This window comes from Diabrotica virgifera, chromosome 9 (assembly GCF_917563875.1).
Source record: "Diabrotica virgifera virgifera chromosome 9, PGI_DIABVI_V3a".
Classification (NCBI taxonomy): Eukaryota; Metazoa; Arthropoda; class Insecta; order Coleoptera; family Chrysomelidae; genus Diabrotica; species Diabrotica virgifera.
Window position 1 is genome coordinate 135872007 of NC_065451.1, and position 27677 is coordinate 135899683.

The following is a 27677-nucleotide window of genomic DNA, read 5'->3' on the forward strand; positions in this document are numbered from 1 at the left end:
TCAGGAAAACACTTTTACAAATACTGTCTATATGGAAAATGATTAACGATTGCCCTATGAATGAAATATAATACCTCACGGTAGAAGGAGAAGAAGGCCACAAAACGATGGCTAGACGACATCAAAGCAAAAAATGTGGAGAAACTGGCTCCAAATAATATAAAACAGAGAAGACTGGAGAACTCATGGGTAGGCCTTTGTCCAGGAGTGGATGCAAACAGGCTGATGAAGAATGGTAGCAGGTAAGTATGTACATACATAACACGATGTTTTAATGAGACTACAATAACAAATTCGAAATAACTATAAAAATAAAAATATGTTTAATCTTTAAATTTTGTAAGAAATACTAATAGATACATAATAATTATGTTCTGTGAAAACACAAGAGAAATACAATTTTTTTTAATATCGATATATTACTGAACAGCTTAATTGATAAAGTTATGAGGGGTTCTAGTTTTATTTTCGGAAAGGCTGTTTGATTGTACACATTCTCTTAATTTTTACGTATTATAACAATTATAAAAGTGTACAAAGATATCCAGTGTGCAAAACCACCCGGCTGAAAATCTCAATATGACGTACGTATAGCTACTGAAATTTACTTTCATACAAAAAGCTATCAGAATAATTATTACCAATATATGAAATGTCTATTATTAATAAGGCGTTTAATGTTATGTGTATTTATCTTCGTCAGTAGTTTTAAAATATTTAGATATGACTACTTTTCAGAAATTATTTATTAATTGTAATAATGCAGATATACTTACCTAGGTATACCTATCACCGGCACGAGAACTCACAATACTGATTCAATATGAGTTTAGGTAACACCTAACCGCCCTATGCTCCTCTCCAAGACTGCTCAACATCTGTTTACAATGCTTAATATCTTAATATCTGCATTACGAATATGATTAATTCTATTATAACATTTAATTGGTTATCGAGTTCAGACTTGTTTCGGAATTTTTAATTTTATCATATTTGACATATTTTACTAAATAACTTGTGTACAGCTCTTGAGTAAACTAAATGAAATTAAGGTATTACAATAAATAATTCCAGTAAATTACTTTCTGTTATTCTATGTTTACTCTATTGAGTAAGTACTGTTCTATCTATTGTCTTGTCTATTCTATGACTTCGGTTAATATTAGCTAAATTTGGTAAAATAATTTTCAATTATTCAAGGTACAGTCAATAAAGATAAATTGTACATAAACATTTTTAAATTGATAACAAACAGTAAGATTTTGGTTATAAACAATAAAGAAAGGATTTATCTTACTTATTTGTTAAATATCTTCGACCGTTTTAAGAACAGAACTTTTTCTTGTTTAGTTCTATATTAGAAAGGTACCAAAAATATAGCTAATCTATTTTTTTTACAATAGACTTTGAAAAATATCGATGCATTCAGACATTTGATTATTTAGTAATTATATACGAGTAGACTACGTAATTTTAGCATTATCGATACATTTTTTTGTCTAAATTTATGATTTATTGAACTGAAACTGAGTATTTTTCTACTCTGCGCTGTGTAATGTAGAGATTTTGTATATACAGAGTGTCCCAAAAGTAGTGGAACGGTCGAATATTTCGCGAATTAAACATCGGATCGAAAAACTGAAAAATACGTGTTTAATCATTTTAAAAAATCTATCCAATGACACCAAACACCAACCCCCACTACACCCCCTGGAGGTGGGGTGGAGGGTAACTTTAAAATCTCAAATAGAAACCCCTAGTTTTTCTTGCAGATTTGGATTCATTACGTAAAAGTAAGCAACTTTTATTCAAGACATTTTTTCGAACTGTGGATAGATGGCGCTATAATTGAGAAAAACGATTTATCCTGATACCATAGGTAAATTATAGAAACGGTCTAATATCTCGAGAAATACATTTCCAAATGAGAAACCAAAAAAAAGGTTTTTAATACTTTTCAAAAACCTATCGAATAACACTAAACATGACCCTCCAACCCACCCCCTAGAGGTGGGGTGGGGGGTAACTTTAAAATTTTAAATAGCAACCCCCACTTTTTATTACAGATTCGAATTCGTCATGAAAAATTAAGGAACATTTATTCGAAACATTTTTTAGAATTGTTGATAGATGGCGCTTTAATTGGAAAAATACGATTTATTAGCGCCATCTATCAGTAATTTTAAAAAATGTTTCGAATAAATGTTGCTTAATTTTTCATGACGAATTCGAATCTGCAATAAAAAGTGGGGGTTGCTATTTAAGATTTTAAATTTACCCGTCACCCCGTCTCCAGGGGGTGGGTTGGAGGGTAATTTTTGGTGTTTATCGATAGGTTTTCGAAAAATATTAAAAACCTGTTTTTTGGTTTCTCATTTGGAAGTGTATTTCTCGAGATATTAGACCGTTTCTATAATTTACCTATGGTTTCAGGATAAATCGTTTTTTATGATTATAGCGCCATCTATCCACAGTTCGAAAAAATGTCTTGAATAAAAGTTACTTACTTTTATGTAACGAATCCAAATCTACAAGAAAAACTAGGGATTTCCATTTGAGATTTTAAAGTTACCGTCCACCCCACCTCCACGGGGTGTAGTGGGGGTTGGTGTTTGGTGTCATTGGATAGATTTTTAAAAATGATTGAACACGTATTTTTCAGTTTTTCGATCCGATGTTTAGTTCGCGAAATATTCGACCGTTCCACTACTTTTGGGACACCCTATATATATATATATATATATATATATATATATATATATATATATATATATATATATATATATGCTCCTGTTTGGCTATACCATACTGATGACGACTAATAAGTCAGAAACACGTGTCTGTGGTTGCATTCCATCTTATGCATATTTTGTATTTTCATTGTTGCGAGCCATGCCGATATCTATTAACTCGCGTTAACCTCTCCTTGTTATATACATATATATATATATATATATCAAACAATTGTTTGTGCTATGCTATATTGTTTAACGATTTTTCTAATAAAACATATAATTCCATTTTTTTACACGAGAAGTATAATACCTATCTACAAAACATAATATTACCCAACTTGCCGTAGATAAAATAAAGTATGCAACTTACAATCTTTGTAAATAGCAGGTGTATAATTGGAGGTAGATCCATATATAGTAGTACTCAATCAGAGAATATTATATTGTGTATGTTTGTTGGTTTGGTCTTAAGAATGTTATATGTTCTTTGTAAGGAACAGGTGTATGATTGGAAGGAGATCTAGGGAATCAGAGAAGATTATATTGAGGATGTTTGTTGATTTGGCTGCAAGAACGGTATATGTTCTTTGTAAGGAACAGGTGTGTGATTGGCGGGTGATCCATGTATAGTAGTACTCAATCAGAGAAAACGGTGGATGTTTGTTGGTTTGGCCGCAAGAATTGTATATGTTCTTTGTAAGGAACAGGTTTATGATTGGTAGGAGATCCTGGGAATCAGGGAAGACGGTGAATGTTTGTTGGTTTGGCCGCAAGAATAGTATATGTTCTTTGTAAGGAACAAGTGTATGATTGGAGGGAGATTCATGGAATCAGAGAAGACGATGGATGTTGCTTGGTTTGGTCATAAGAATGGTATACGTTCGTCGATTAATCATATTCTATTTCTAGTATTACCTCACACGCTGCTGTACATTATATCCACGACACCTCATCTGTATCTTTTATGAATTGTGTCGAGAGAGAGAATGGGTGTCTTTTTACGATGTCATATAGATGCTATGATGACATATATTTACAGGTTGTAGAGACATGAGAAAGCGATTTTTTTGACGAGACGAAGAACTGCACTCTAATCCCTCTTTGACACCTCAAACGTTAATAACGTAGATATCTTTGGCAATATTGTAATATTTGTTTCTTCTCTGTTAGCCAATCTCGAGCTAAAATCGCATAAATAGCAACTTTTTTGACAATGTGACTTGCTTTTGACTTTTGAGACTTGCTACCTAAAAATATTCATAAAAACGAGTGTGGTGTTATAAATTTAGATTCAACAGTGGTGAGGGTATACACAAATAACAACGTATGCGAATAATCCCATGTCTTTGCGTCAATGCCCCCTTTCCATACCTCACACGTCACGAGCGGACCAATGACTTTTGTTTTTGTGTTAATATATTCGTTACCACCTCCCCTTTCCTGCAAGCCGTCTCACGCGACGATCGGATCAATAACAACGGAGATAACTCTAACGCACGTCACGATCCTACGAGACTTCGCGCCTCTACCACAATACGCGTCAAAAACGAGCAGAATGGACCTTAGCGATTTCTTATGGGATTTTACATGGGAAAATAGGCCGAACTGTTGCTGTACAGTTACTTAAGTGGCTATGTAACTAAGTGGCTATGTAAGTAAGTGACGGAACCTAAAAGAAATTTTATCAAATTTAGTTACTCTTTATAACACTATGTTTATACAGCACAGGGTCACTGTACTGGAACCAAAAAAAAACTCAGGTTAGGTATACATATGTCATGTCAAGACTTTCTGAATCTACCTTCAATGAAGTCATGACAGGCTTGCGCGAAGAATGAACATGCGCAGAATACAGAAAGCTGTTTAATATTTGTGGAAACTTTTTATATAAAAAAAACATTAAGGCAAAAAGCCTAATGATAAGGCATAAGATACATTGGTATTTAGGTTTAGACAATAAAAACTTGACCCTCGGTCCTTTGCAAATATTTAAAGGATAATATGAGCTATAATTTGGAATTTATGTGGTAAATTAATCTAACGAAATACCTAACTACAATGATGCATTGGATTTCCCAACAAAGAAATGATACAAATATCAATATATTACTTACTTGAAACGAGTAACACGCCACGCAGTCGGCAAATATAATTCTTTTATTAGATGAATAAGTCCCCAGATATAGTTAATTCTGATTTACAATTTTGTTGCACATGTTATTGGCTGATGTTCGATTTCCTTTTAGTTAGATTTTACTTGTAATTCCGCTTCAAACTTCTTTCACTTAAATAATGGAGGCATGTTACCTTCTAAAGAGATTTTTGACCAACTGATTCGTTGTCATTCTTGCTTCGCCAGCGCTGACCCTCGCCTCTCTTCGATGTTCGACCTGATGTCGTCCGACATTAGATCAAGAGCATAAGCGTAGTTAAGGGAAATCTTAAAGGGGTATTATTCATCCAATTTTAATTAAATTAATTTAATTAGTAGCGTGACCGCTAAAATCTTGATATCTAAGTTGATAATTACATATCTGAAAATTCGACATTTCTTCCACATCTTTGGGCTGAGCTCTCTTCATCCTTACAAAGAACCACAAATCCATGAGAAAGTTTTCATTCCAATAATTCTTCTTTCTGCTGCCCTCATTCTAATATTAATAACACAGGTTTACAACAAAAAAAATAAATTGTTTACTATTTGACGAAACCATATGACAAGGGAGTTTTTTGGGTCGCTGATCACGAATCCGGGGTGCGTTGATCTCTATCACATCAGGTAAAGGTCATTTCAAGGTCAAATCAAGATAAATCGACAGTCGCTCTGAAAAAGTATTTTAGGGGGTTTTTGGGGTCGCTGATCACGAATTAGCGGTCCGCTGACCTCTCACGTCTAGCTCAAGGTCATTTCAAGGTCGAATCAAGATGAATGGACAAAATCGCTCTGAAAATGTATATTAGGGTTTTTTTGGGGTCGCTGATCACAAAACAGATTTGATCTTGAAATGACCTTTACTGACGCAGTAGAGCTTAACGGACCCCAGTTTTGTGATCAGCGACCCCCAAAACCCCCTAATATACTTTTTCAAGCGATTGTGTCGATTTATCTTGATTTGACCTTGAAATGACCTTTAGCTAGACGCTAAAAACCCCCTAATATACTTTTTCAGAGCGATTATTGATTTATCTTGATTTGACCTTGAAATGACTTTTAACTGATCTGATAGAGATCATCGGATCCCGGATTCGTGATCAACGACCCCAAAAACAACCTTGTCATATGGTTTCGTCAAATAGTCCACAGTTTATTTTTTTTTGTAAACCTGTGTAACAATTTTATTGATATAATTTTATAATTTCAAATAAATACCTACATTAAAATGAATTCTGTTTCGACACCAAAAAAAAATTGTTGCGGAAAGTACAGCAAAAATAAATTTTTTAAATGAAAAAATGTTAGAATTAAGAGAATGTAAACTAAATAGATTAGAATTAATTTGTCAAAGTAGTACCTATCATATTATAAATTCAGGAAAAATATTTTGTACCTTTATATTTCTATACACATTTTGTAATATTTTCCAAATAAGTTTTTTGTGATGTTATTTTTAATACATTTATAAAATACTTTTTATGTTTTTGTATTTTTTGTCAAATTATTAATAACACAAAATAATGGTTATTATATTATAATGGTTATAAAACTAACTATGTATGTATAAGTTAGTTGAAATTTATAAATACTGCCTAGTGTCAATAATGTTTATACATAAAGGTTGAAAATAAAATAAATTAAATAACAAAATACCAATTTTACCAAAAATGTACAAAGGGACGAAGATGTGGCAACGTCTCACCTTCACATAAAGATTAGAAGCATGTAATTTATTTAGAGCTTGGGAGGCAATTCGTATATGACCATTTTAGCGACAAGTAAGAAACCCTTCTTCGGGAGGCATTTCATATGCGCCCTATAATATCTAGTGACCTAAATTTTTTGCCCGCCAGTGTATCGTAAAATTATTTTATATTCTCTCCTATAAATAATAAACACGTTTTATTATAAAAAAGTTCTTTTTTTATAAAAGCAAAATTATTTTTTGTAAATTTCTTGTATCAAATTACATATAGTATTCTTGGTCAAAGTTGGCAAGATTTCGTAATGTATTGTATATTTAATTAAGTCTTTAGTTGTATGAAAGCAATGTTGACGATGTTGATAAACTAACATCGAATTTTTTCCGTTTTGCGATAAAAAGTTACTTTTTATTAACGAAATCAGATGTATCGGTTAAACGATGTTTAGGATCAAAAGGTTTCGGTTAACAGAGGTTTTACGGTTAAACTGTAATCATTAGCCTATTTTTTCTTAAATAAGTTTTAATATCATGTTTCATATTTTTTACCGAAGTTAATGTTTCTTTATTATTTTCGTACTGTTTTTATTTTTTTTTATGAAAATAAATCATTATTACTATTCGCATTTTTATCATAATTTCGATAATTTTCAATAACAAACGAAAATTTTGGCAACAGCGTACCATAATTATTTCACGGTGGCATCCCTGGCTGGCGTTACCATTTCCCACTACGGCACAGGTATAGCCACCTTTACTTTACAAGCCATGAAGAGAAAAAGGCAACGTCGCAATTGCCCAAACAGCGCAAGTACATCCTTGGGACGTACTCGGGATGTACCACTAGGACATTCGTACGTCCTGAGGACGTACGTTTCAGGTCCTGGGACATCCTCGGGACGTACCGAGGACGTTCGATGTTACAAAATCATCCGTGCCCAGGACGTCCGACCAAACTCTCCTGGAGACGTCCGACTAAAACCTCCTTGGGACGGTCGTCCAAAACCTCCTTGGGACCTCCGACCAAACCTTTTTAGGGAATTATGTAAAATGTTTTCAGAAATTTTAAGCATGGCGTTTAATTACTATTAAACAATGTTGAAAAAGTCTAAAATTATTTTATATAAATTACTCATATTTTTTTAAAAGATGAAATCTGCATTTAAAATGAAAAACACATATTACCTATATACTATCAAACAAATTTTTATTAAAATTTAACAAACAATAATACGTCTTTTTATTTTCTTCTTTGCTTGCTCCAAATTTTGATATTCCTTTTACCTACAATCGTAGATAAAAGAATATACCTAAGTTCCTACCTTATATAAAAACACTTATGCCATGGTTAATCGGGTTCTTGCTGAAGCATTGTATCTAGCTGTATCTTCCTCTGTTTGGATAGAAAGTAGAAAGTTAATCCTTTGTGCAATGAACAGAACATAACATTTCCTTCTATAACGGTTAATCTACCCCCTATCCTATGATTGGCCAGGCAGGGTTCTACGCTTGACATAATATGACATCGTTGCCGTATCCTCAATTTTCTCACAAACATAACCACGTCACATAAAGTTACATTTAAAAATAGCTGCTTCAATAGTTTTGAAGCACCAAAAAAATAAAGTTTGGAAAAGTAAATAGTACAATATCAGTGTAAATAGTGGATAGAAAAAACTCAAAAGAGGCATTTTAAATCAAAGTTAATTAAAATTGTTACAAAAAAGATAAATAAAGATCAACTGTATAAATGTTTTTAAATCAAAAGATATTTTAAATTCTTTTTATGAATGATTACTATTAAAACATTAATTGAAATTAAAATTATTCAGTAGATTATATTCAAAGTTACCTAACACTTTTATAAAAAGGAAGATCAACTGATAAATGAAGATTCTTCTTCTTCTTCTTTCTCATAATCCTTAGTGTCCTTCAGGGCGTCGGATCATAAATGAAGATAAACTGTATAAATTTTGTTTACACTATAAATATATCTCTATATATTAAACGTTCTTATACAATCTTACTATTCTTGTATATTATACTATTGATTGGAATTATACAAGAATCAAACAAATAAAGTATGGCAACACAGCAAATGCCAAATAACTGAAGGTTATTAGATCCATTCCTGAACTGGTCTGGATTCGTAATTCCTAGGGACGTCCGTAATCGTACTTCCTGGGGACATCCGATTAAGGTCCCATTACATTCTGACTTAGCGGGACCTAAAACAGACGTCCTGGGGACGTCCGTATTCGTACTTCCTGGAGACGTCTGGATTTGTAATTCCTGGGAACGTCCGATTGAGGTCCCCGTACATTCGGACTTAATTGGGACCTGAAACGGACGTCCTCGGGATGTCATGTGCTATCTGGGTGATGACGTCGGTAGTCTGACTTTCGGACTACCGCTTTCGAAACCACGAGTTTAAATTACAAATTCAAGTAAAATTTATAGTATTTTTTGAGTCGAACAGGAAAATATTTACAAAATCAAATTAAAAGTAATTCCTTGTAAGTAACGTTTATTATACAAAAAAAAAAGAAACAATCACAAGAAAATGTGTAACATACTTTATTTTAATAATAACCTTATTTTAAATTATATGCAAAATATCGCTAGAAATAACTATAAAAACAATTGCTGACAATGTTTGATGTGCCTTGTTGGGGTTTATATAGAGTAGATAACATTCTTTTTTGTTATCGCCCTTATCTTTATTTTTCTTTTTATACTTTTTTGAAGATTCATTACTTTGATGGCTGATAGTTTTGTATAATTATTTAAAACAATATTACACATAATTTTTATAACAGCAGAATAAACTTTGAAGGCATTATCCCTACATTCACACTAAAATTCAAAATTTAAGTGAAATCCTTCATGATGTTGTAAACTTTTCATTTTTACCAAAGATCATAATAACATCAAGTTACAATAATTGTTTTGCAAAAATAATTTTTTAAGATTGGGATTGTTAATAATAAATTCAAATGTTAAACAAAGGTGATCATAAATACATTTTACTGATTCCGTTGCTAACTAAGCACAAACCATCCCTGCTTTGCAAATAATCATAGTAATCTGCTCCAGTTGTCTCTCCTTTACTGCAAAAAACAAGCTGTTTGAACTAGAATCATCTTAATAGAGAGATATTGCTGAGTCTTTTTTGCACTTGCTGTATTACAGCACGCGTTATTTTGACAGTAGAGCATGCGCAGATGTGATATCTAGCTTACGCTGCGTTATTGGAAATACGGCCTGCCGTTATTAGGGGAGTCGTTACGCTGTGCGGTATTCGTTGCGCTATTTTGTTTTCAGGTTATGTTTGTTGTTTACCTTTCATTTAAACCAAATTTATTCGTAATAATTTGCTAAAATGGGTACCTCAGACAGTAGCAAAGTAGATTTACGTCTGATGACGATTTGTGTTTATTAAAACAAGTTTTATGTCAAAATCCATTGACTTCTCCAGAAAATTTTACGTTAGATCAGGAAAACATGAAGAGGATCAAGGATTCAAGGATCATTTGTTTCTCTTGCTCGATATTTGGAAGAAAATACAAACCTTTCTTCCATCTAAATTAAATTCTGGATTTTGAGTACAAATTAGATAAACAACAACTAATCTTAATCGAGCCGTAAAATACCGCAACCAAAATGTTAAGCAATATCTGCATTTATGAAACGTCTGAGAAATGTCAATTCTGTCAACATAGCGCGGTGTAAATAGCGCAACGTAGGCTGTGTTAAATTGGCAATATCTCTCTATTAACATACCTTTTAAAGCTCTTTATAAGTTGTGGCACGAAACATTAAGTCCACTTTACATCAACAATAATGAACAAGAAATTGACAACAAGTTATTCAAGGTCAAATTTGACTTATACAAAACACAATTCTACATCCAATTTTGCCGTGAATAAAAAGAAAATAGAGAAATTTTACAAAATAAAACATATCCAATTGTTCTATTTCATCAAATTCCTTCATTTTCTTTTACAAACCATACATTTTGTACACGTCAAATTTGGCCTTGAATAACTTTGTCAATTTCTTGTTCAATTTATTGTTAATGTAATGTAGACATTATAAAATTTTTCAGTTTCTCTGTAAATATGGTGAATATTATGTACAAACAAATGAAAACTGACGGACTTAACCGGTCTACCATTAGACGTTGCCAAGTTTCAACTTCATGGCTTGTTAAGTAGCTATGGCACAGCCACAGCCACCTTTAAGTGCACTTTACATCAACAATAAATTGAACAATAAATTGACCAAGTTATTCAAGGCCAAATTTGACGTGTTCTCAAAGCACAATTTGACATCCAAGTTTGTTCGTTATTAACTTGACGCCAATAAATTCGTGAATTTCTTGAAAGCAAAATTTTCTTGTCCTCAAAAAAATTGAAGGAACTTGGAATAAATGTTGTAAAAATGTCAATATTTTCAGTAGTACCAATGCAATGATTTTTTTATTAGAAGCTTTTGAATGTCGTTTGTTTCTTTGTTTGAGTAAAGTGTTTGATTTGAAACAGAATAGAATAGAACAGATTAATAAAATAAATAAAATAGAGAGATAGATTAGAATAGATATATAGTATAAAATAAACTGAAATAGAATAGAGTAGAATATAATAGAATAGATGTAATATATATGTAGATACTTACTAATAAAGTATTTGATTTAAAACAGAATAGAGTAGAATGTAACAGATTAAATGAAATATATAGATAGATTAGAATAGATATATAGTATAGAATAAAGTAAAATATAATATAATAGGTGAAATGATTGTGAAAAGCAATAGTTTTAAGTACCTAGGATCGGTATTACAGAGTAATGGAGAAATAGATGGAGATGCATGCAGTAGAATTAGGGCTGGATGGATGAAGTGGAAAGAAGCGAGTGGTGTGTTGTGACAGAAAAATTCCAATGAAGCTGAAGGGAAAATTCTATAAAACAGCCACAAGACCGGCTATGATGCGCGGAACTGAATGTTGGGCAGTGAAAAAGAAAGCAGAACAACGAATGCATGTGGTGGAAATGAGAATGCTTAGATGGATGAGTGGAGTGACAAAGAAGGATAAAATTAGATATGAGTATATTAGGGGAAGTCTAGGTGTGGCACCAATTGATGCCAAAATGAGAGAGCATAGGTTAAGATGGTTTGGTCATGTTCAACATCGAGACGTTAATCACCCAATACGAAGAATAGCTGAAGTGCAGATTCCTGGAAGGAGTAGGAGAGGAAGACCAAAGAAGACGATAAGGCAGGACATGTTGGTAAAGGGGATTAACATTGATATGACTCAAGATAGAATTGTGTGGAGAAATGCAATTAGGGAAGCCGACACTGCATAGGGATAAGGCAAAGAGAATGATGATGATGATAATAGGTGTAATGTGTAGATACTTATATAGAATAGGTTTGAAATAGAGTAGAATATAATAGAATAAAGATACTATATACCTACATCCCTAATAGCACAAGGATGTCCTTCACAGACTTTAGGGAGGTCCGTTTTCGTCCAAGGAACGTCCTATTTTGGTCCAAATGTCGCGCTACCGAATGTCTGTTGGACGTCCACTTAAGGTCCGAAGGGACGTACATTGGACCTTAATCGGACGTCCTAGGGGACGTAAATTGGACCTTAACAGGACGTCCTATTTTGGTCCAAATGCCACGTTGCCAAACGTCCAATGGACGTCTACCTAACGTCCGAGGGGACTTTCAGTGAATGTCAATTGGACCTTCATAGGATGTCCCAGTTTGGTCCAATGTCTTGCTGCCGAACATCCATCTAACGTCCTGAGAGGACCTCCGGTGGACGTCTAGCATCGATATTTAGACCTGTGGAGAATGTATGGTGGGAAATAAAAAATATATTTTTAAGGAACTTATATTACATCTTATATTAAATTACAATTATTGGATATTACATTATTTACATTAAATTACAATACACTTCTCCAAGAAATTAACGCACTACCTTAAAAATAGGGCATTTTTGATGTCTCGAATTTTCTAAACCTGTTGTCTCATCTGAGTGATTTTTTTATAATATAGCCTAGGCTATAGGTTACATCCTTAAGCTTGTCATGCACTGGTAGCTATACTGTAATATATGTATATTATATCATATCGCTCTCTATAGTAATGAGTGAGCCTGCAGACAGGGAACTAATGGTTCCATATGTGCAGGCTCACTCATTACTATAGAGAGCGACGTGATATAATATATATTACAGTATAGCTCCCCGTGCATGACAAGCATAAGGCAGTAACCTATAGCCTCAGGCTATATTATTATAAAAAAATCACTTAGATGGGACAACAGGTTTAGGAAATTCGAGACATCAAAAATGCCCAATTTTTAAGGTGGTGCGTAATGCACTGTATATATAGGTAAACTTATATACAGGCTGTAACAAAAATAAAATTTTTGTGTTTATTTAGTTGGCTATCTATTATAGTGTACAATCATCTAGAATATTTTGAACAAACTAAAAACATGAATATATCATCGAAAAAATAATAAAAAGGTCTTAAAATGCTTGGTTAGATATTAAGATCTAGTTAAAAAGAAACCAAAAACTGTATATTTTCTACAGAACGTAGATTATGAATTTTTAAGCCAGCTAATCCCATTTATTATACAGGGTGTCCCGAAAAGATTGGTCGTAAATTAAATCACATATTCTGGGACCAAAAATAATTTGAATGAACCTAACTTACCTTAGTACAAATATGCACACAAAAAAAGTTACAGCCCTTTGAAGATACAAAATGAAAATTCGATTTTTTCGAATATATCGAAAACTATTAAAGATTTTTTATTGAAAATGGACATGAAGCAATATTATTGCAGTAACATCTTAAAGAAAAATTATAGTGAAATTTGTGCACCCCATAAAAATTTTATGGGGGTTTTGTTCCCTTTAACCCCCCCAAACTTTTGGGTACGTTCCAATTAAATTATTTCTGCGGTACCATTAGTTAAACACTGTGTTTTTAAAACTTTTTTACCTCTTTCTATTTTTTCGATAAAGCTCTTTTTATCAAGATATGGCTTCTTTTTAAAATGGTTCAAAATATACCTAAAAATGTAAATCATAAATAAATTTTCATATTATTAGTCTCTACAATCGTACTTAACCATATACAAATATGTGGTGGATTTGACAAATATTCAAAATATCACGATAAAAACTGACTTCAAAAAAGTACTAAGAGGCAAAAAAGTTTTAAAAACATTGTGTTTAATAGTACCACAATAATAATTCAATTGTAACTTACACAAAAGTTTGGGGGGGGGGGGGTTTAAACGAACAAAACCCCCATAAAATTTGTATGGGGTGTCGGGTGTCCAAATTTCACTATACAGTGGAACCTCGATTATCTGTCTCTCTATTAACTGTTAACCATTTTGTAAGAGAGACTAAAAACTTTTTTTACAGTCACCTCCTGTTTTCATATGATATTTTTTGACATGTTTTGTAGTAAATTCAATTATCTATTTACTACAAAACATGTCAAAATTTACATGTGAAAACAGATGACCCTAAAAATGGTTTTTCGTCTCCTACAAAATTCATGAAAAAGCAGATAGGAGGTATTGTCACATCACCGACGATATACCAGAAGTATATGTGGCCATACCAAATAATACATCCTTGATAAATATAAACATTTTTATTGCACAAAACATATATATTTCTATATATATATATATATATATATATATATATATTTTTTTCCATAATCATCACTACGATGATGATTCATTTGTATTGAATTGTACATTGCAATTCTCTGATGTTTGGGAAAAAGGGCTTAAGTCAGAATTGCACATCGATAATGTTTTGATGATTTCTGGACCAGAAAAATCGGCTCTTTTTATTGGTACATACAGTTTAAGTCTGCAACACTTTTTTTATGGTCCAGAAATCATCAAAACATTATTGATGTGCAATTCTGACTTCAGCCCTTTTTGCCAAACATCAGAGAATTACAATCTGGTCATAACTGACCAATGAGCAATTTTAATTTAACCTAAATTACTACTGTTCCTTAAAATGAAGAGCTTACCCTATAGCGTCTCTTATCTAATCTAACAAGATCGTGCACTATTCTAACATACACAGGCACACAAGCACTACGCTCTGCTTTTCACTATCACCTATCACTCAAACTAGTTCAAAAGGCTTTGTCCTCTTCAATCTTCTAGTTTGTCCAGTAGTAGATATCGAGGAGCTGGATTTCCTCAATATTCTCATACTTATGAAGTTGTTGTTGCTCATGACCTCCTGCTATCTTCTTGATGACTATATTATCCAGGTTCCATTCCTAGGTCTTGATATTTGTTTATAAAGTAATATCTTATTATGCATCGACAATGTGGAGTTTCTTCCAACTAGTCAATACACTTTTTATAGGTATCTTTCATAGCCACAACAAGGCTATAATACGTTTCCTTCCTGGTTTTTTTGTAGACCACTTTCAGCTGATTCTAAAAAATTAAAATGAATGGTAATTTTTCTATTCTTTACAATTAAAAATCAAAAGAAATAGGAAATAGGTACTACTATTTACAGGTAATAATATGCATAAATAATTCGTTTCCTAAAGAATACAGAAAATTGAAAACGTTTTTATAATACTTACATAATTGTTTAAACAAAAGAGACCCAGCCAGAGCAAAACTAACAGACAGAACTGCAAAAAAGCCACTAATTTCCATTTTCCCACCCCCTTATCTTATATGCATTTTCCAATCAAAATTTTTAGGTTGTCAATGTTGTCATGAACATGAAAGACTCAACCTCAACAAATAATAATAAACAAAAAGCTCTACAGCTCTACTTCCACTTCCCGCCAAATGGACACAGGTTGGTGACACTGAATTCACGCCAAATAAATGAAAAAATAGAACAATTTTCTTTTTCGTCAATTTCTTCACGTGAAGTTTATAACGAACAAACTTAGATGTCAAAGTGTGCTTTTACACGTCAAATTTGGCCTTGAATAACTTGGTCAATTTCTTGTCCAATTTATTGTTGATGTAAAGTGGACTTTACTTAACAAGCCATGAAGAAAAAAAGGCAACGTCGCAATTGATGACGTCGGTAGTCTGACTTTCGGACTACCGCTTTCGAAACTAAGATTTTAAAGTACAAATTCTAGTAAAATTAATAGTATTTTTTGAGTCAAACAAGAAAATATTATTAAATAGAAGTTTGTACAAAACAATATTAAAAGTAATTCCTTGTTAGTAACGTTTATTGTACAAAAAAAAACCAATAAAAAGAATATAAACAGGATTCATTTCTTTCGAATCCTAAGAAAACTAATAAGTATTTTTCAAAAATTTAAACGCATAGTGAAAGATTACGTTAGGACCGAGGGCCCAAAGTCCCTGAAAACTTCAATGTTTATTTTAATAAGTTACAGGGGTAAAAAACTAAGAAAATTTAGTGTGATTTTTAGTTTCAAATATGTCATTAAAAAAAAACTTTTTATTCATTTTAAGGGAGTTTTGGCCCTCGGTAATAAAGTAATCTTTTATTCTGGGTTTAAATTTTTCAAAAATACTTATTAGTTTTCTCAGAATTCGAAAAACATGATTACATTTAAAATACAGACGTCAAAATTTTGCATTTTGTATATTTCCCCTTAAAGTTTGTCGCACTTATTTAGAAACACCCTGAATTGATAAAGAACAAATCTAGTTGTTAAACAAGCGTATTAATAAAAAAAACACAATGTTAAGAAAACCGGAGTCTATAGTGGGGTTTTAATTTCAGTATTTTATAAATGCCCTGTACACCATAAAAATTTAACTGGTTAGCAACAATATTATTACAGCGGTATTGTTGAAGAATTAGGCTATAACATATTAAAAAGATCACTTAAATCTGCCAACAAGTTTAGGAAATATAAGACATTAAAAATGACAAAATTTTTAAGTGGACGGATTTCTATATGCACGCAAGTTTATATAAAAATATATTATATTGAACTAAAATCATCTTAATAACATACCTTTTAATGTTCTTTATAATTTGGAGCACGAAATATTGTAAAATATTTCAGTTTATCTGTAAATACAGTGAAAATTATTTAAAAACAAATGAGAACTGTCAGAATTAATCGGTCTACCAATAGATGTTGCCAAGTTTCAACTTCATGGCTTGTTAAGTAAAGGTGGCTATGGCACAGCTGTGCTGTTGTGGCTGTGGTTCGCTGTGGCACAGCCACCTTTACTTAACAAGCCATGAAGAGAAAAAGGCAACGTCGCAATTGATGACGTCGGTAGTCTGACTTTCGGACTACCGCTTTCGAAACTAGGATTTTAAAGTACAAATTCTAGTAAAATTAATAGTATTTTTTGAGTCGAACAAGAAAATATTATTAAATAGAAGTTTGTACAAAATAATATTAAAAGTAATTCCTTGTAAGTAACGTTTATTGTACAAAAAAAAAAACCAATAAAAAGAATATAAACAGGATTCATTTCTTTCGAATCCTAAGAAAACTAATAAGTATTTTTCAAAAATTTAAACGCAGAGTGAAAGATTACGTTAGGACTGAGGGCCCAAAGTCCCTAAAAACTTCTATTAGTCTAAGCTGATTATCGGAGAATAGACCATTTTTGGGAAAAGTTATTTACCAGCAATTTTATTGCTGGAATCGAATCTTATGATGGTATATATTAATAATATAGGTATGCAAAGTCCGCAGATAGTGTGCTACTTTTTTATAAACAAAATGGCGCCCGAAAATCGTGTTTTTTCCAATTTTTCCTCTATAACTCCAAAGATTTTAATTTTACACCAAAAACACCCAAATAAAAATTCACCGTAATTAAATTCTGCATAGAGACGTGCTTTTCCCGATTCACTTCGACGAAAACTTTCCCCGGAAAAGGCGGGTTTTTCCAACAAAATCTTTAATTTCCAACTAAAATTTTAGATAAGTAATTGTTAATCAATAATTAAATAACTTGGTAATGTAAAAGCCCTTTTTGTATAGATTATAATTCCAGAAGCCGATGGAAATTGAATAAACAGTTTAGCAACAATTGAATTGTTAACTAAAAATTTACTGTCGCTATAATAACGACAATAATTATGGTGCATAAGAATAACTATAATTTTTTCATAAAAAGGCACTATACCTATCTAATGTACTTTACAGAACTGAAATTGGACTATTTAAGCGGCCTCAGGAATATCTTAAAATTATAAAGAATTTTTTGGCTTATAAACAAATAGAATATCTCGGGAAATATTAAACTAAATTAAATTGTAAAAACGGTATTCGAAAAATAGCGACAGGACGCTTCTTTTAAAAGAAAAAACGTTTAATTATGATGAGCAGTTCCTGAGATACAATCGGTCAAAGTTGACCGGAATTTACGACAAAGATATAAACAATAGGATCATAATTTTTAAACCATCACCTTTTTATTTTTGTCCTCTTTCTCCACACCAATTTTTATATCCTTAAAATACTCGTAACATATATTATTATAATAAAAACTATCGATAATACGTGTGAAAATTGCCAAAAATAGCAAAATTCGAATCAAAAATTAGGTTGGAGAAAATGTAACATTGAAAGTTCAAAATCGGTATACGTTAAAAAAATGCATTTTCTCGGCTTCCCATGAAGCAATTTCCTTCATTCTTTTTTTGTTCATAAGTAACTCGAGTAGAGCCATCGATCTAACGCATTATTAAATGTCAAACTTGCTTTTATTTTGTTATAATAAATTTATTTATTTATTATAACACAAAATTTTAATTTGTTTAAATAAAAATTGTTTAAATAATTATACTGCTTTCAAATGAGGATATTTATGTTTTTACCTTTAAAAGGGACACTTGTAGTAAGTTTATCTAAAAAAAGCCTACAACTGGAAAAAACATGTAGTTTTCTCTTCTTATAAATAAATTAATCTATTATAACAAAACAAAAGCAAGTTTGACATTTAATAATGCGTTATTTCGATGGCTCTACTCGAGTTATTAGGGAACAAAGAAAGAATGAAGGAAATTGCTCTATGGGAAGCCGAGAAAATGCATTTTTTAACATATACCGATTTTGAACTTTGAGGGTTACATTTTCTCCAACCTAATTTTTGATTGGAATTTTGCTATTTTTGGCAATTTTCACACGTATTATCGATAGTTTTTATTATAATAATATATGTTATAAGTATTTTAAAGATATGAAAATTGGTGTGGAGAAAGAGGACAAAAACAAAAAGGTGATGGTTTGAAAATTATGATCCTATTTTTTATATCTTTGCCGTAAATTTCGGTCAACTTTGACCGACTGTATCTCCGGAACTACTCGTAATAATTAAACATTTTTTCTTTTAAAAGAAGCGTCCTGCCGCTGATTTTCGAATGCCGTTTTCATAATTTAATTTAGTTTAATATTTCCCGAGATATTCTATTCTATGGCCATAGCCATCTTTACTTAACAAGCCATGAAGTTGAAACTTGGCAACATCTATTGGTAGACCGATTAATTCTGACAGTTCTCATTTGTTTTTAAATAATTTTCACTTTATTTACAGAGAAACTGAAATATTTTACAATATTTCGTGCTCCAAATTATAAAGAACATTAAAAGGTATGTTATTAAGATGATTTTAGTTCAATATAATATATTTTTATATAAACTTGCGTGCATATAGAAATCCGTCCACTTAAAAATTTTGTCATTTTTAATGTCTCATATTTCCTAAACCTGTTGGCAGATTTAAGTGATTTTTATAATATGTTATAGCCTAATTCTTTAACAATACCGCTGTAATAATATTGTTGCTAAATAGTTAAATTTTTATGGTGTACAGGGCATTTATAAAATACTGAAATTAAAACCCAACTATAGACTCCGGTTTTCTGAATATTCTGTTTTTTGGATTAATTCGCTTATCTTTAACAACTAGATTCGTTCTTTATCAATTCAGGGTGTTTCTAAATAAGTGCGACAAACTTTAAGGGGAAAGGAACCAAATGAAAAATTTTGACGCCTGTATTTTAAAGGTAATCATTTTTTTCGAATTCTGAAAAAACTAATAAGTATTTTTGAAGAACTTAAACGCAGAATAAAACATTACTTTATTACCGAGGGCCAAAAATCCCTTAGAATAAATAGAAAGTTTTTTTTAATGACATACTTGAAACTAAAAATCACACTAAATTTTCTTAGTTTTTCACCCCTGTAACTTATTAAAATAAACATAGAAGTTTTCAGGGACTTTGGGTCCTTGGTCCTAACGTAACCTTTCACTCTGCGTTTAAATTTTTGAAAAATACTTATTAGTTTTCTTAGGATTCGAAAAAAATGAATCCCGTTTATATTCTTGTTATTGGTTTTTTTTTGTATAATAAACGTTACTTACAAGGAATTACTTTTAATATTATTTTGTACAAACTTCCAATTAATAATATTTTCTTGTTCGACTCAAAAAATACTATAAATTTTACCAGAATTTGTACTTTAAAATCGTAGTTTCGAAAGCGGTAGTCCGAAAGTCAGACTACGGACGTCATCAATTGCGACGTTGCCTTTTTCTCTTCATGGCTTGTAAAGTAAAGGTGGCTATGCTATGGCCAAACAGATGCCAATCCTGACGCCTGACACGACGGGGCGCGACCAAGGTTGCCATCAGTGGTGAAATTTCAGCACATGTGGTGAAAAATGAAAAGATCGCAGCTGAGGTGATGAAATTGTGGTGATGTGGTGAATTTCGCTTATAAAGTTTCGGAAAGTGGTGAAAAAATTAAATTTAATTATCAAAAAATAAACTGTTCTATAGCCTCTTTACAGGATGCAAGTAATTGTGAAGTTAATTGCACAAGAACTTCTGCAATAAATTGCAAAATAACTTATCACAATAAAGTGATTACACTGTGCAAACAATGGCATAAACTGACAGAAATTTCTTCGGCAGTTAACAGAGAAAAAACTCTAAAACGTCTTATTTGATTTAACCTGCTTTTATTTAGAGTGGCTCCATTTCCTTCTCAGCTGACTTTTTTTCATAATTACCATAATACTGTTAAATTGTTACTTAAATAAAGGTTAAAAACATATTCATTTTATACTGATTATTTAACATTTTATCATACTTTCATAGTTATCTACTTAAATAAGTCTTAGAATATAAAAGGTTTAAAGGTTACCTAAAGTGTTATTATTTGGTTATTATTAAAATTAAAATCATATTGGTAAAATAAAAATATCAAACTTGAGAGGATGACAATGACAGGACAGAATGTCGATTGTCAATCAATATGTCAATGTCATCAGAAGTTGACAGATAATTAAAAAACACAGAGTGTAGCCTTAAAAGTAAAAGTTACTAAAAATATAACCAAATTGTATGAAAAACAGCGCAAAAAAATTTCACAATTAATTGCATCCTGGCAATTATAAAGTTTTAGGTAAATAAATATGTTTGAGGAAGTCCTTAGTATTAAATTGAAGTTCTTTCTTTCTTTATTATGTCAACAATATTTCAAATTTGCCGCCATTTTTAACTGTGGTGAAAAGTGGTGATATTTTGTGTAGCTAATGTGGTGAAATTTCCTTGACTATCATGGCAACACTGGGCGCGACGGAAGACGGCCATTTTTGGTTTTTGGCATGTTTTTGGGTAGCAGCAGCAGCAAAAGTGCAAGAATGATCTTATGAAATGAATAGTGACTCCGGCATTGTGTTAAGTGTAATGAGTGTAGGTAATGGTGAGAGATAATACGCTGTTTTAAAGTGCGAATGAATAAATGTTAAATCTGCAGACATAATATTCGCTGTAAAAGATGAATCTATAATCAAACCATTGAATTTTTACTTGGCTCAATGTAAATGTATGCTCCACAACTGAAATGTAAGTAATATGCTTATTTCTTTATTTATAACTGCATTAATCGTATTCCTAATTTTTTTCTTTATTTTGTATTGTAACTAGAGTAACTATATATCTTAACACTAGAAAGTCCGGCTTAGCTTACCTACCTAGAAAGCCGGAAGGGATCATTTTGGCCCCACGTTCTTTAATCAATTAAAACTCAGTTTAAAGAAATTAAATCTACTCTAGACGATAGAATCATATTTTATTTTTTACTTTCATTGTTTAACACATTCGCTGCCTATCAAAAACATTCGGAACACCATACAGTTTGCAGTTTTTGATATTTGCCACACATTGCCTTGTTACAGCCGCGGCAATGATTGGAAGCATGATTTCCTTTACAAAATATTTTCAACTGATATTTTTGTCGTTTTTGTATAGTAACAGTGATAGTTGTTGGTAGACCTGGTGTTGCTAGGGGTAGTTCCAGATTTCAGGAGGCAAGGTATGGGGCCCATATTATGATTCTTCACACAGCCGAAGAATAAACTTACAAAGACTGAGTCTACTTCCAGTTATTTCTTTATAAATAATCCATGTATTTATTGCTTCCAAGTCAAGAGTATTATAAAATAGTACATAGGCCATCGTCTTGAAGTTACTTTTGTAGTATTAAGGTCCTCTACACCCACAATTGTATCTTTGTGTTCATCAACAATTTTATCTTTATTATGTAGATGATCAGTACCAGTATAAGGGTAAACATTTACAATAAACATACATAAATATAATTTTACCCATCCGACAGGAATTTGAAAGAAAGGCTCCTCGAATTTCCCAGAAAACGATAATAACTTACACAGGGCCAATTTGGCGCCTTTAGACTTCTATGGTAGATTTGTTAGAAAACCCATGTGATAAATTTAGTAAACAATATTTTTTTGTGTTAAATAAGTCTTTGTATCAAAATATTAAAAGTCATAAAATATGAAATTATTATTGCTTCAAATAAAAAAACTACAATAACTTAAAATCGCAACAGGGGCCAAATTGGCCCCTCCGACTTTCTAGTGTTAAACTTTGATAACCATCTTACTTCTGCATGTAGAGTCGGACAAACATAAGTTTGGGATTGCGACGTAGCGTTTCGCGCAGACAAGCAAACCATTTCTACCAGTGGCGGACGAAAACAGGCAGATTTGAAATAAATTTTTATAAGTAAATTATAATAGTACCTAAATTATATTTAATTAAAGCGAAGAATGAATTTGTTTCTTTTTATTTTCATAGTTTTTAATAATTATGAAACTTATAATCAGTTGCATTTTATAAAATAATGAGCAAAATGTTCGTTTTAAACGAACGTCATAACTTTCCATTAGGACACTCCTATTATCTTCGGTTTTTCTCCACCTGTAATTTGTTCGAGATAATTTGAAAAATATCTTTTCAAAAGTATGATGGTTTAAATTTTAAATGTTTCAAAACATACAGACGTGAGAACAATTCATTTGAGAAAAATAAAAAATTATGTAGAATCGTATGTAACCTTGGAGAGATTTATTTTTTGTTTACAGTTTTTCGGAAATCGAAATCTAAACAAATTATCGATTATAAATACTTGGTACTTTTGAAAAAACATTCTTCATAACCGTAAATTGTAGAAAGTTGAACTAAAACGATGTCAACAAAATATCAATTTAAAATACATTATCCATTATATAATTTTATTTTTTAAGCTGAATAATTACTTTTACTATGTTACCTAAAGCAATAAAGCCTAATCCAATTATCGTTTTCCTTAATGTTTCCTTTGACCCTGGAAATTCCATTTGTTTGTTCTTTAGTTTTTGATAGATATCTTAAATAACTAGAAATCGTTAAAATATTTGGAAAGTAAATCTTCTTTTATACGTAAATAAAATCGTAAAAGAATTGTATCTATCTACCATTTTTGTTAAAAATATATCTATATATCAGTGTGTTTACGAAAAAACTTTTATTTCGTTCTAAACGGGTACAAAAAATTGTTTTATAATTTTACTTACTCTATTTTATTTACCATAAAAAATATAGGTATCAATTTCCCATTAACTAATAATTTTTTAACTTTTATACTATTTACCATTAATTGTAGGGGATCTTTTCTCGATGGTGTAGAAGTCGTATATAATATTTTTGATGGTTTTCACTTGTCCACTGCTCAATTCAATTTTTTTGGAACGACAACGTTTTCTTTTTGGGCTTTTAAAAGATAAACTAGTCGCTCCATTTTTATTTACGTCTCTACCTTCTTTTCTTATTTTGGTTAAGGTGTTTTTGCTTATACCCGTCGCTGCTAGAATCCTATCCCTACAATTACCAATGTTAAATGTTACTAAACGAAAATATTGCGAAAACAATTTCAAAAGATTGGCGTGAAAGAAGAAACAGTGCCTAAAAACTTGTGTATTTGATCAGAGCATCCTTCCTGTTAGGACGTATGGCTCATAAACATGGACATTAACAAAGGCCAAAATAAACAAAATAGAAAGGACTCACAGAAAATATCTATTGTATTAATTCATGTTTTATTCCATGTTGGGAGTAACACTTCAAGACAGAAAACCAAACAAATGGATAAGAGAGAAAACAAACGTAAAAAATGTAACTCAGCATATTCAGGGTTAAAGTGGAGATTTGCAGGCCACAATGCGAGACAGGAAGATAAAAGATGGAATGCTGAAATACAAAACAGGAGACCGTGGACGCAGCTGCAGGAACTCACTGGAAAAGCGCAGCCAAGGACAGACAGATATTGAAAGATTTGGGGAAAGCCTATGTCCAAAGGTGGATAGAAATGGGCTAAAGAAGAAGAAGAAGAATCTGATGAAACTTCATAAATACAATTATAATAAGAAAGTAAGAATAATAGTAACTTCAATATCAAGAAAATAAAATGTCATTAACAATACTTACGTCAATTTACTTAAAGGTATTAACAGGTTTTCGGTTGTTTTGAAATGTGCTGCCTCTTGTTCCATAAATGTAGTAACATTATAAATGATTGCCTTTACTTGGCTATTCAATCCCAGCCCTTTGATTCCTATCTTTTTATGACGCATATTGTTAAATAACTAATGACTTAACTTAACGCACTAGAGATACACTAAATGTCTGAATACACTAATTACTACTACTAATATACCAAACACTAAGCTAAAAACTATTAATAAAATATCCAACACGATCAAACCAATAAGTTAAACACTCTCTGCGATACGTAATGCACTTCTAACTACGACACTGGCGATCAGCAAACTGGCCGTTTCCATGGTAACGCTAGTAAACAAGAACCACTGCGCATCATCGAGTTTTGAATCATATTCCCAAACTTATGTTTGTCCGAGTCTAACAATAAAGATGAAGTTGTGTGGTTGGAATTCGTATCCTTATCCGTATCCTTCCCATGGTTCTTATGCCTGGTTGCACCAACAGTTCTCTTTCTCGAGCTCCAGTTTAGCTAAGCTCAACTTATGCTTTAGTACTGGGGCGACACTAGCATCTAATAACCTTAATTATCATATTTGGATTAGAAATATGTCAAATAATGCGATAATTATCCTTAACGGCATTAGACGCTAGTGTGGCACCAGCATAAGGATTTACAGTTAAGCTTAGGTATGTCTTAAGCTTAATATCTGTTGGTGCAACCAGGCATTAATAAAATTTATAATCAACAGCATCTTGAAGCACATTCTTCAATTCTTGTGCCAATTTTTTGCTGCAAGGCCCTCTCTGTGAATAAAGCAGTGAGTGAAAAGTTCTATGATGATAGTCCCTAGCTTAAAAAATGATTGAAAACTAATATTTTTGCCTGTCTTCACTTTTGCACAATCTGTTCATATTCCACACTAATTTTTCCATTCTGAACCTTCAGTTTTATAAAAATTCATCAACTTTACAATATGTCTTTCCTTGTAATATGGTTTTCATAAGACGACAAAATAACAATTCTTTCTTTATAAATGTACCTGACATATACGAACAACTGAAAGAATTTAGTAATATCAGTTGTTTTGTCCAACTGAATTGAAAATTTTGGGCTTTCTTTAACTCTTGTAATAAGTTGCACTAAAATTGTTAATACCTATCTATAGATAGTGTCATTCGACAAAGAAATTTTTTTTAAATAGGTAATACAAGATCTTCTCCAATGGTAAATAGCTTAATTAGAAATAGAGCATGAAACTTCACTGACGCTAGTAGATATTTTTCATTTTTTTTTTATTTATTAAGCTCAACAGGAATAGGGCTAAAATGTTTACATTTCTAATTATTACATTTCATTTTAATCTTATAAATTTTATTTAATTATATTTCAGTCTTCTTATAGACACCTGCCTTCATCTCCTACTGTCCATGCTAGTTCTTTCTATCTCTCAATGTTACTTTTCTTTAGGTCTTGGTACACACTGTGCTTCCATCTTTTCTGTGGCCTATCTTTCATTCTCTTTTGTATTGGTCTTCGTGAGAGTACCAGTTTTGGCATTCTTTTACTTCCCATTCTCTCGATGGACCCCAAATATCTTCTCTGTGTTTTAATCGTTGTCTTGATTGTTATTTCTTTATATATTTTTTCCAATTCTTTATGGGTTCTTCTCCACTGACCTATTTTCACACCTTCATATATTGATCTTTACATTTTTCTCTTCCATGTTTCGTATGTTACTGTAGGTCTGATAACAGTCTTATAAATTCTGATTTTTGTTTTTCTTGATACATACAGTAGAGCAGAGGTCACCAAAAGGTGGACCGCTGTCGGCATCCGGACTGAAGGCTAGTTTTGTGAGGACCGTCATTAACTTCAGTTGAAACAGAGTGCAGAAGCAGTAGGGCTAGCAATAAACACAAATAAAACAAAACTACTCATACAAACCAGATCAAACAGACAGGCGCAACAACACTTTATTGACGATATAGAACATGTGAATAGATTCACGTACCTACTAATGGATCTGGTTGCAAGCAATGAAGAAGAACCGGAAATAAATAGAAGGCTTGTGCTGGCAAATAAAGCCTATTTCGCGATGGGCCACATATTCAAATCGCGAGACGTACACCGGAAAACAAAACTCCGGGTATATAAAACAATAATCAGTCCCATAGTAAGTTATGGCTGCGAAACATGGGTGGTGACACAGAAATCTGCCAATGCATTAGATGTGTTTGAAAGAAAAGTATTACATAGGATACTGGGCCCAATAAGGGAAAATAACAACTGGCGAATTATTTATTTATTTATTTATTTATTTACGGGATTACCCCCATTACAACACATACAGTATAAAATCAATCTCTGTAATATCTACTAAACTAGAGTAAAATAAATCTTAATTACATACTTATTAAACAAAAACGAAATATTAATAGTTATCCATTACACATATTACATCTATTACACAAATCAGTTCAAATAAACAAAAAGTACCTGTCAAGCTCTTTTAATCCGATTCTTAAAACCAGCCAAGGAGACACCAAACATTTCCAAGTTATTCTCGTTTATAATTTTTAGTGTTCGCTCAATGGGCGAATGCATACCATAGTTTGTCCGATGAAAAGGTATATAAATATTAGGTATAATTAGGTATAATAGAGAAATATACGAGCAATATCTTACGCAAAGATCGCAAATTGTCAGGGTTAATCATCACTATTCTCATACCATCTCTGTTAACTCAGGTGTACCACAGGGATCACACTTGGGACCTCTGTTGTTTAATATATTTATCAATGATCTAATACCCTGTTTCCAAGTAAGTGAAACTTTGTTATTCGCTGATGATTTAAAATGTTTTAAAATAATCACATCTGAGGCTGATTCACTTAGTCTACAAGGTGATATTGATCGCCTATCTAACTGGTGTATGCAAAATGGTATGTGTTTGAATGCATCCAAATGCCATATTCTTCGTTTCCACCGAACTCATCATCCAATCATCTTCGAATATAGTATAAATAATCTGACCTTACATTCTGCCTCTGAAACTAGGGATCTAGGTGTGATCCTTGACTCCGCCCTTAGCTATAAATCACACATTTACAGTACAATACAGAAGTCTATGAAGATGCTTGGCTTTATAAAAAGAACCACTAGAGACTTTACAAACATCTCAGCTATTAAATCTCTTTATTTCTCCCTGGTTAGATCTCATTTCGATTGTCT

General features: G+C 31.9%; 1 protein-coding gene and 1 long non-coding RNA gene across 2 annotated transcripts in view; one reads left to right on the forward strand and one right to left on the reverse strand.

Moving 5' to 3' along the window:
- Positions 1-20218: 20218 nt before the first annotated feature.
- LOC126892229 (uncharacterized) overlaps positions 20219-27677 on the forward strand; it is a 75256-nt gene continuing 67797 nt past the window's right edge. Inside the window, exon 1 of the long non-coding RNA XR_007700734.1 lies at positions 20219-21508. This is a non-coding gene — a long non-coding RNA (uncharacterized LOC126892229). The remainder of the gene's footprint in view (positions 21509-27677) is intronic.
- Positions 23551-24886, reverse strand: LOC126892228 (uncharacterized). Its single transcript, XM_050661729.1, has 2 exons — positions 24431-24886; positions 23551-23824 (listed from the first exon to the last, which is right to left on the reverse strand). Exons 1-2 carry the CDS (start codon positions 24574-24576, stop codon positions 23590-23592), a joined length of 381 nt encoding a protein of 126 aa, XP_050517686.1. The 5' UTR covers positions 24577-24886; the 3' UTR covers positions 23551-23589.

Coding starts and splice junctions, on each gene's coding strand:
- LOC126892228 (XM_050661729.1), bottom strand. CDS start 24,576: ATGCGTCATAAAAAGATAGGAATCAAAGGGCTGGGATTGAATAGCCAA. Junction 23,825..24,430: donor ATACCTTTAAGTAAATTGAC/GTAAGTATTGTT, acceptor TGGTAATTGTAG/GGATAGGATTCTAGCAGCGA.